The sequence below is a fragment of the Coffea arabica genome, chromosome 7c (genome assembly GCF_036785885.1).
Source record: "Coffea arabica cultivar ET-39 chromosome 7c, Coffea Arabica ET-39 HiFi, whole genome shotgun sequence".
Taxonomy (NCBI): domain Eukaryota; kingdom Viridiplantae; phylum Streptophyta; class Magnoliopsida; order Gentianales; family Rubiaceae; genus Coffea; species Coffea arabica.
Window position 1 is genome coordinate 15,752,524 of NC_092322.1, and position 11,425 is coordinate 15,763,948.

Here is an 11,425-nt window from a genome sequence, read left to right on the forward strand (position 1 = left end):
CACATCTTATTAGTTTTTTTTGATAACTTATTTATATAAAACAAATACTCATATTTCTTTTGTTCCATTTTTCTTACAAAATCTCATCCTCTCATGACTCTTTTTTTTTTTTTAAATTTTCAACTCTCTCTCTCTCTCTCTCCATCATCTTTTCTTTTGTCACTCTTTTTTAATCAAACCTCTTTATTTTTAATTTATTGATGTTTTCTTCCATCTTTTAATTTTGTTTTTGTCCATTAAATTAAAAAAGTTAAAAAAGAATTATTTTTCTTTAACCCAAATTATTTAATGCCACAACCACTCACTTTTATCTCATTTTTTATTTCTTATCAAATTTGCATTTCTATTTTCGATTCTCTAAACTTCCTTCGAATTCCAAACTTTCTTTTTTAAATTGCAATATCTAAATTCCAAAACGTAAATTAAAATTTAAGTTCACAATGTCTAAATTCTCATAAACGTGAATTTTGTATAATTTTAAAATATTGTGATATTTTTGAATTGGATTTAAGATTTTTTTAGTAGATATAATTGAAATTGACATGAAATTTATTTGTTTTAACTTATAATTTTAAAAATTTATTTTTAAAAATCCAAATTATTCGAAAATAGTAAACTTTTCATCATATAAAGTATTAAATTATCCATTACATGTCTTATTTTGTACATATATATATATTTATATAAACTATTTTTTTAAAAATTCATTGAACCGAAGTTGAACCGGTCCGACCGGTTGAACCTCGACCCTTTTACTTCACCGGTTCAATTAACGGTCCGATTTTTAAAACATTGGTATTATGTTGGTTCATTGTGTTTGGATTTCAGAAACAAAAAAAATGCTACTGTGTCCATCCATAGCTACTATATCCATCCATATATAGCCAAAAAAAAAAAAATGATAGGCAAACAAATCACCAACTTTGGCTGCCAAATTACTCTTTACAAGTTTCTCGCAACTTTCGCTAGCATAAAATTAATTAGAACCAATAATCAAATCACAATTAGACAAAACATATATATACCGTAAACAATAAAAATACCAAAAAAATTGCAAAACAATTACTTACTCTACCAATAGAAAAACATATCAAAATCATAATCATTCAAAATAATACAAAATATGACAAATCCATACTATATTACAAAAATTATATTACAAATCTCTACACGTGTTCCAATATAGAATACTATGTCTTCTGCTCCCAATATGTGCCCATAAAGCTCCAGGTGTCTTTTGCTCGCAATATGTGACTGCCACAAATTTGGTTTTAATATTAATATATACTGAATTATATTAGTTTAAAGCTTCCCCTCGCGCTCCAGTTACAAGTTAATTGTTTCCTTTTGCTATTATGATCGTGTTTTATTTTCTAACATGTCTATATCTAATAAATATAAATCGCAAAATAAAATATCTCCATATCTAAGAAATATAAAATATAAATCAATTATGAACCAAATATACATGTCAACAAAAATATGGATTTTTTTTTTTTAAAAAGGTACACATCAGGACAAATTGTGTGTGTATCTAATACTATTGATTTAAAGCTTTTGCGTTTTAATATTGGCAAAGTGGTGATTAATTCTGTGTTTTTTTATATATAACTGGTTTTTAGCCAAATATATATATATTGACAATAATATTTATTTCCAGAAATTTATATATATGTATATATATCGACACAAATTTAAATTTTGTTTGTACCTAATAAATGTTTATATATATGTATACATATGGACACAAATTTAAATTTCCTGTTTATCTAATAAATATTTTTTACCTTCTCAATTATTAATTTAAAGTTTTTGCGTCTGTTTAGCAAAATTAATAGCAATTCCTCTACGATGCCACCGCATGCTATCAAATTTTGCTCACGCTCACTGTGTGTGCCTTTTCCATGATCATACCAGTTCATTTAGTGCACCCAAGTTTTCCGCGATCCTATTAGCCGTTTATTATTCAGGTAAAGCAATCCTTTCTTCGCTTAATTGCTTCTCCTTTGCTTACTGCCCAGTCTATTCTGCTTTGTTCTATTTGATTTTGCATACCATGTTTGTTATCTCTTTGCCTATTGAATAGCGATCATCTATATATAAAAAAGGCACATGCTTTTTGCTTTCATATTCATGATCTGCAAAATTTCCAGAGACTTTTACATAGTATGGGCACCCCGCGACAGCCGCGAATGCCTAGTATATATATATACATACATACACTTGAACTCGCAAGCGAACGAGTTTAATACTTTTGAACTCCAACTCAAGTTCGAGTTCGATTTGACCGGTTCGAGCTCCGTATTAATTGAACTCGAGTCGAGTTTTGACGCAGGTGACTCAATTTGTTTGCAGTCCCAATGAGGGAAGAGAGTTGGGATAGAGCAAGCCTCAAGCCTCACCCACAATTCAAATATTGCTCATTGGAACCATATATAGCATGTTCATTCAATCTGACAGGGAAAAGTACCAGAAATCATATTCAATTTGGATTTGTTGGTTGGTTTTATCATGTTGACGAAACTTGAAAAGCATGGGGGATGATTCATACAGAAGTTAAGATGAATTGGCCAAGTAAATCACGTGACTCACACATAACCAAGAACCTATCATAACAAACAAGAAGATTTATTTACCAAAAGCAGTTTGAAATCATCATGAGATGAATTTGAAATTGAAAGATTAGTGCCCTGTTGAATGAATCACTAAAGTTGACCTAACATGAAAAGTTTGGAGGATATTCCTTAGGGTGTTTTTCGATCGCCTCTACGAGTGTTGTCTCTTGCTCATGGAGATTGGACGGGGGAGCATCATATACATCTGTAAAAATATCTGCAACAGGAGGCTTTTCAACCTGTTCTGCAACTTGAATTGCATGCAGTACCTGAAATAATGTACAACTGATTAAAATCTAGGAGCCATGAAAAAGGCTTAAACATGGATGCTGAAACCATCTTGAAAACATAAGATGAAGAGGAAAAATTTAGCTAAGACCCTCGGGTTCCTAGGATTATTTTGTCGCCAACACAATTGCAGCTGAATGAAGTAGTATCGTTTGAAAACGAATGCTTCACATCCGTTTTACATATCCTTTATTCTAAGTCACATTAGACCAAAAGAACATAAGGTAAAAGGAAAACCCTTTATTATCCTTCACACCCAGGATTATGTCCGCGATCAGTCAAAGATGATGCGAGAAGCAATCATATCATTATCGTGCAAACAAAAAATTTTAAGACCAAGCATGTCTATGCATTCAATGTGACTTTATTCATAAAGGAATGTATGGAGTTGAACATGGTAAAAACAAGAAACCAAAAGATTTCGTTGAAATTGATTGCTAATGACAGGTTCTTCTCTCCATCAAACTAAAAGGGCCGCCATACTTAATACTAGACTTGTTGAAGAGATTAATCAAGCAGGGCAAGCTGTGCTTAACAATGCAACGAGGAAACAGAAATAGAAAAGAAAAAAGGCATGGTTCTTCTCTCCATTGTTTAAGGCAAAATTCAGTCATGCTGCAGCAAGTGTTGCCGCATAGACTTGTAAGCCTTTCCCATAGCATATTGTCAGAAAAAGTCCTAAGCAAATTTCCCATGGCATATTGTCAGTAAAAGCCCCAATTATTCTCCATCTAAGGCACCCATCTATCCCATCAGCTGAACAAAGAGGAACATGAGAAGAAGAAGAAGATAGATTGGTAGATACGTCAACCAGAATCTTGGAAGACCACAGAATGATGCAGGTGCACTTAGATAATAACAGGAGAAAGGTGTAAGGATAACTATCACTTTTTCTCGATTAGGACTAAACAACTAAAAGAAAAGTAAAAGTGACAATTCCGGAACAAAAATATTAAAATTGTAAAGGGTTAAGGATTTTACCTGCTTTCTGAGGCTGGCTCTTAGTTCAGTTTCAGCATCAGAATTCCACCAACCTTCCTTTTCAAGCCATTTCCTAAACCTGCTTACTGGACACTGTGCAACTCTCCACCATTCAATTTCTTCAGCGGAACGATATCTGGTTGAGTCATCTGATGTGGTATGGTGGCCTCCTCTGTATGTCAGCGCCTGTTGATATAAAAAGCTGATAATATACCATTCTGGACACAATAAGGGGGAAACAACTCCAGATCACAGAATCACCTCAATCAGAACAGGTCTCTGCTCAGTGATGGCCATTTGGCGCGCAGCACGAACGGCACTATAAATAGCAAGAGCGTCATTACCATCTACACGGATGCTATGAACTCCATATGCTTGCCCTCTAACAACAATACCATCACCTTGTATATTCACAAAAGTGCCTTTTAGATCCAGAAATTGTAAATTACCTATGATTAGACTAAGAGGAGAAAACCTACTCCGAAACTGATCTCCAACAGGGGTACTGATGGCCCATCCATTGTTCCGGCAGAAAAAGATCACAGGTGCCTCCATAACTGCTGCAAAGTTCAAAGCAGCATGGAAATCTCCCTAAAATTGATGATTGAGTCAGAGAGCTATAAAACAGCAGTCATTGCAATAGGCATGAAAACAAAACAAACATGCTCAATATGTTTGCATTTCCAACATCCAGGTAAAAGTGAAATTGTCTCACACTCCGGGTAGATTTGGAAAGAAGAAATGGAAACCTCCAAGAACACTACAGGTATAACTGAAACTGTCTCATACTGAGTTCAATTCTAAGCTTAATGAGGCGCTCCGGAAGCGTTGAGGTTATGGCTGTTTATATGAGAACAAACAAACAAAAAAAAAACACTATAAATTAGGATGAGGCTTTTATTTGATGCTTGTGTTCTGTATTATGGTTGTATTAAAACTACCAAAGACTGAATAAAGAAACAGGAATGCTCTCATTAGGATATAATCATGTATGCCCTGTACAACTACTTGTAAATTCCATTCACTACCATAAACTTTAGAAGAGATGTTCCATCTTTAAATAAACAATAGAATCACACATAAGCATAGAGGGATGCCATACTCTCCTATTGCCATCATAACTGCTAAGTGGTGCAGCAAAACAAGCCATAGAATATAATATCGACATCAAGGAAAATACTGAATAGACAGTAAGGAGTATTATTTCCGAAAGGCAGGGAATCAGATTCGAATTATATTACACAATGAGCACTAGTAATAAAGATGCAAAGAACTAAGATCAAAATATATCATATGATGAGATAGATCAATTTAATTTATAATGACATGATGACATTGATGTCAAAGAAAGGAAAATAATCTTTGAAAGCAGTAAGGCTTTTACTACCGTACTAGTGCCTCCATCTCCAAAATAAGTTATACTGCACGCATTTATGCGATCCATCTTTAGAGAATAAGCAGCACCAACAGCATGTGGAACCTGAGTACTGGAATACAGACACAATTACTAGGAACTATGATTACGATACTCAATATAATTCTATATACATGTAAATACAGGCATGAGAAAGACGAATATCTTACGCAACTGTTGATGCCACGGTGAAATAATTATGTTTGACAGAGCCATAATGCGCTGGCATCTGCCTTCCTTTACAATTATCATTCTTGTTTCCAAAACACTGGTTTGCGAATTCTTGCAGAGTAAATCCCCTCCACAACAGAACTCCAGACTCCCTATACTGCAAAGGATGTAACCAGTTCAAATAGCAGTTGCCTTTTAGACGCATTTATTTTATTGACCATCATAAGATATAAAATCATCATATCACAGGTGGATGTGTCAATTGGGAAGACGCTAACTAATTAAAAACAGGTATTGAAATGTATCATGCAAATTTTGGTAAGTTAAAATAATAAGTTTATAAATAAGATCCTTACATCCAGAAGTGAATGAAATAAATGAAGGAAACCCATCTGATACTAAAATTACCAAGAATGAACTTCAGAGTAGCAAACATAAAAACCACTAACTAGTATAGCAAAAAAAGACCCATCCTTTCAAATATTGTGAGGAAAATGACAAGGATAAAAGTTACTTCTTTCCTACAAATGCACCTCAAGGATTGTGCTCAAAGATAAGTAGTGTGGAACCTGATTGAGGTCTTTCCACTTGTTGGCAATGAATTTTGAGGTATTAGCACTAACAAAGTTCCATATCTGGGTTCGTGACAAGTTCTAAGCCACTCCCAAGATTCAACTTTATCATATTCCCCCAACTAATGCCAGGAATGCTTCTTCCAGAACCAAAATATTTGCACCTTTCTGTCATTGCAGTATGGTTACACTATGTCCTTCACTGTTCCACACTTGGCCTCTTATCCTTATCCATCTAACCCTCCAGTCAAAACCTCATTTTAGGAATTGCCAACTACTATTAATTCTTGTGACATGTCCATGCAAATATTACATGAGCTCAGCTTCTTTCCTCTTCCAAGTTATTATTACTCACATTAAAAGAAAAAAGAAAAAAAAGTCTAGCTATGGGAATATATTGTACCGTATTATCTCTTTTACTTTGGATGTGTAAGAGTACTTTCACACCTCACAGCTTAAAGAATTAAGTTCCCTTTAAGGAAAAATTTAGCATGTGATAATTTGAAGTTATATTAGTCCAAAACATTACTTCTTCAATTGCAAAATGGTACATCAGAAAGCCAGGTCGACACTAATGCAGCTTCTGGAAATGGTCAGCCATAAGGTAGTTAAATTTAAGCTAACTAGAACTTAGGGCTGCAGTGCTTCAAACTTCAGCAACTCAGTTCTACATTAAACATATTTTCACTTCAAATTCATCCTTAAGAACTTTTAACACGAAAATCGGTATATACACATTGATCCAACTTATTTACAGCTCGTTCCCATGACAAATGTTCGTCCTTCACATTGCTAATCAAGAGAGTGTAACTGTGACATCAAAGCTTTGAGTGGTGAACTACTAGCTAGTACCAGGAGTTCCCCTAGGGGCTGCAATATTCCAGATAACTCCCCTTTAGGCTCAAGATATCCATTGACTTCCATCTTGACGGCTCTTTTGCACTGCCATATACCATCCCATCATTATTAATACTGTAATATTTTGTTGAAATAAGATAATATACAAAGTACTCATTATTTTACAGTCAAATAAATCTAGCTTCCTCTGTTTTATTTATTTTTCTTTTTCTTTTGTTTTTTGTTTTAATTTACTAGGACGTTGTTAAATGGCTGACCAAGAATTTTAATGTCATTGCAGTATGTCTTCTCTTTCACTTTCTGTTCATTTTCCTTTTGTTTATTCTGATCTTTTCCCTTTCTTTTATATCTTTACCTCTCCTTTTCTTTGCTTTGTTCTATACACTGTCTTTCCATAAATGCAATGCCATCGGTGACTCTTGCTGGCAATATCCAATCACAACTTGGCAAATCCAAACCACCACCAAACTCGTAGTTCTGAGTAGATTATGAATCTAAAGTCACATTGCAGAAAAATATCTACAATAATCTCAAAATTAAAACCCAATTTTGGGTATATTTTTGCAACTCCATCGCACCTCCAATTACAGGCCAAACTCAGAACAAGACACCCAACTCCAAAACGGTCCTACAATTTTATTTCACAGAATTTGATCAATAACCCTTAACTTAAAAATCTAACTTCACTGGCAAACTAGAGACAGTACGCACAATTCGTTAAGTAAAACTAAAATTAGCGATAAAATCAAAAAATTCCGGGGGGAGGGAATCTAAGCTCAAGCTTAACCATCTTATCTAAATAAAAATCATCGTGTATAGATCATTGTGATACTACGGAATAGTGGGACAAAAAGAGAGAGAAGACAGAAAGATAAACTAAATGAGAAAATAGGAGAATGGAGGTTACAGAGGGTAGCAGAGTAAGCAGAAGACAAGAAGAGGTGATTCAAGTAATTATCAATTAAGAATGCATGCTACGATTTGACAACAGATAAATTTATAGGTTCTAAACCCCAAACTAGAGTCCGAACCAAGGTAAACATTCTTTTCTTACAAGAATCTAAACCAAATAGGTGAAATAAACTTCACTAAGATCCTAAATCAACTAATTAAAGGAAATACTAAGAAATTCTGAAAATCACTAGCCTATGGTACTGTTAGAGTTTCATGAACAGTGCTGATACAGCATTTTGGATAAGGATGCTACAAGGATAATAAACAATGCTTGTGAAAGTGTCTTTTCCTTTTGCTTTGCTGCATACTCTACAATCACATTGTTATATAAATAGAAGGGAGATTAAAAGCCTCAAGCTGTAAACAACCTACTCAGATTTATGCCAGTGCTTCTCACAGAAGATGTCAGTGTTCCAATATAGCTTGTAATTCAGACGCAGCTTCAAATTACTAGTATCGATATTTGCTAATATGAGGATATCCTACACATGTCATCCTTAACAAGACATGAGCACAAACTGCAATGCCATATAAATTTAGATTCTAGTCAGTTCTTCAAAAGGTACTACAAGACTTGTAAGACTAATGAAGCAAAGGAACTGCAAGTGTTTACTTCATGAAATTAAAATTTAGGCACACAAATGATGCAAGGGATCTGCAAGTATGGATTTCTTGAAGAGTAGGAATTCAGTAAGGTTGTCAATCTCCTTGAGGAAAGGTTCAAAAGAAAGCATAGATCAGAGGGAGCAAAATCATCCCGACATAAGGTCATGCTTTTAGGATGGTAAAAGAAAAATCCGTCTAATCCTCTGCAGCCTTCATTAGTTTTCAGCTCAATCTTCCTTGCTGTTTGGGAAAATAGCGACAAATCAAATCATGGTGAATATGAAAATTCTCCACATGAATGAGAACTCATACTTGAGAACAAACCAGCTTCCAAAGTAAGTTCAAGCATAAGCATTACGAATACATAAAAATGCTTGCAGAATGGCTTTATGCTCAATAACCTGAGGAAAGACAGGATCGTCCAATTGCAATGCAGCTGCAGATGCTATATTTATTGCCTCTTCTCCTATTGCGGTGACATAGAAGGATATTCTTCCTTGTCTTTGAGCCTCATAGAAAATGGTATCCATAGTCTGAAGCATGGCCATGTAAGTATACATCCTAACGGCAAGTTCATCTGATATCTGAAAACACTTAGAATCCATAAGAGTAAGTCTGTCGACAATGCAGAAAGGATAAGTCATTTGATATAAATACATTCCTTTAACAACCATACAGGCATCCATTCATATGATTTCTATAAATGTACCATTAAATACCTGTACAAAATTGCTAGAGGTTAATTGACCATTCTCATCAAGGATCCGATAGCAGTGAACTCTCTCCTCAAGACCTTCTGGTAAGAAATCTAATTCCGAGGTGAACTTAACGTTTCCCCCAGGAAAATTCAGGACCTAACAATTATACACAGATCTACATGATTTTTCAAGTCTAGCAAAAGATATTTAAACATAAAACCTGGGAAAAATAAAAGCTGAATGTTTCACATATTAGCTTGAAGAACATGATTGGCTAAAATGAACTGCTAATCTAAATTGCCCTTCTAATTCTCAGTCAGAAAGAATTTTAAACTTCAATCAGAATAAACTATTAAGGATCCTAATTTTCAAACTATATATGGTACACAGATATGCATGTGCAGATATATTTGTAGAAGTCCTCTTTTTAATTCAAAACCCATGTGAATAAAGAGCATGCACCAGAAATATTCATCGAACACTTGCTCATGAAATTATATTAAATTAGTCTAATGTTACCTCAGGGGTCAAAATTAAGATTATATGGAAAAAATGATTAAGCATCAAACACAACTTAAACCTGTAGTAATGTGTTAAAGGACTGAACTTGTAAGATTACAATTTTTCCTTTGTTTCTGTCTGCAATTTTGCATCTGTAAGAATAATTCATAGTAGCATGATATAGTATGAGTATTGTGTTAGGCGGGTAAGTTTTTCCATTGTTTCTTTAAAAAAGACTATTTCAGGCACAAAAGAATTTCTTTCGAAGGTTTTGGTAGTCAAGGCCCTAGAAAAAGGAAAAAAGAACAGAAAAATGGGCATAAAGCATCTTTAACCACTTTGGGCTCATGGAGACAGTTATGCTACCAAGAAATAAAAAATGTCTGGAGATTATAGTGATTTCTTTGTATCGTGTCAGAACTGTCACCTAGAAACATATTGCTGTTAGCTGAATATGACTTTAACAGTAGGATTATTAGAAACTGTCTCTAGCATCTTTTGATGTTGCTCCTATTGTTTTTAAGTTCCCCTTTTACTTGGTATTCAACCCCTTGGCTCACATCGAATTCTGTATTTGACAAATCGAAGTAAGAACAGAATTAAAATAAGTAATTCATACGGATTGAAAAAGCTAATGACATCTGGGACGACATTCAACATATGGAAGCTAAACAACACAGAATACGCAAATACTTTTTCAGAATTTCCATTCAATCCATAGACACACAGTACAATAAGTCTATTTGCGCATTCGATTAAGTGAATGGTAGTGCTATCAGTCTATAAAAGGATAAAAATGAACCAGATACTCAAAGGTGTTAGCAAATTTCGCATTAATAAGTAGCACAAAGGTAGAACAAAGTCAAAGCATTACTCAATGTACATTCCCGTTTGCGGAAATAAGGACATAAAAAGGGGAAGTTACTGCTAAGGTTGACAAATTTGAGCTCACAGCTCAATCTATTTTCAGGAGTTAGGTAAATTTTTAACATCAATCAAAACCAAAGAACAGTAATTAGCAACTGATTGCCAAGGAACAAACAAATGTCGCCAAGTTAAACTATACCGCAGATAATGATTTGTAATTAACTCAAAAGTAGTGTACAAAACTGCAGTAAATACCTGAGGTCCACCACAATTTTGCTTGCAATCCAACTGTTTTTCAGCTTTGAAATGTTCAGAACGCCAAATGGTGAAAAGGGTCGGTCTATTACATGAACCCGCACCCAGGTTTTTGATTAATCCAGATTGAGATTCCTGATGATGATAGAAAGAAGCAATCCCAGAACTCTGATGAAACATAACACCAAGAGAACCCAACTTTGGTTTGAGATTATGCATTACAGTTCTTGATTTGGACAAGTAAAAGCCCATAATTGGAAGTCAAGAAAGAATCAAGGTAGATAGTAGTATTGCCTTATCAGAAAGATTGTTATGGTCTGACAAAAATGTAGTGGCCTTTTTGGCACCGAATATATAATACTAGATTACGAAAGATAGTGGTACTCTCTTTTAAAGGTCGAAGTGACGAGGAAAACACTAATGAGTCAACACAAGGTGATCATGACTTGATTCAGGGTTCAAGTGTGTGTTGCAAAGGTACATGCCACGTTACTTCAAACCGTTTCGGGTTTTGGATACATGTCATGTAATGTAATTTTAAATTTTTAAATTTTTTTTAGCAAAAAAAAATATATATAGTGATAGTGCATAAAAACTTGATTCATTTAATTAAGAATGATTCATTAAAGGGCAAAAGAACTTTTC

General features: G+C 34.2%; 1 protein-coding gene across 2 annotated transcripts; it reads right to left on the minus strand.

The window, feature by feature from the left end:
* Positions 1–2,612: 2,612 nt before the first annotated feature.
* Positions 2,613–11,213, minus strand: LOC113697902 (2-oxoisovalerate dehydrogenase subunit alpha 2, mitochondrial-like). Of its 2 annotated transcripts, none has more exons than XM_072058184.1 (9): positions 10,781–11,213; positions 9,179–9,313; positions 8,861–9,052; positions 5,469–5,626; positions 5,272–5,371; positions 4,364–4,475; positions 4,146–4,285; positions 3,885–4,070; positions 2,613–2,884 (listed from the first exon to the last, which is right to left on the minus strand). In XM_072058184.1, the coding sequence occupies exons 1-9, from the start codon at positions 11,030–11,032 to the stop codon at positions 2,717–2,719; spliced, it is 1,443 nt and encodes a 480-aa protein (XP_071914285.1). In that variant the 5' UTR covers positions 11,033–11,213; the 3' UTR covers positions 2,613–2,716. The 2 variants fall into 2 exon arrangements, with proteins under 2 accessions (XP_071914285.1, XP_027073309.1); XM_027217508.2 differs by having other exon boundaries at positions 8,861–9,043; positions 10,781–11,210.
* Between the last annotated feature and the right edge of the window lie 212 nt (positions 11,214–11,425).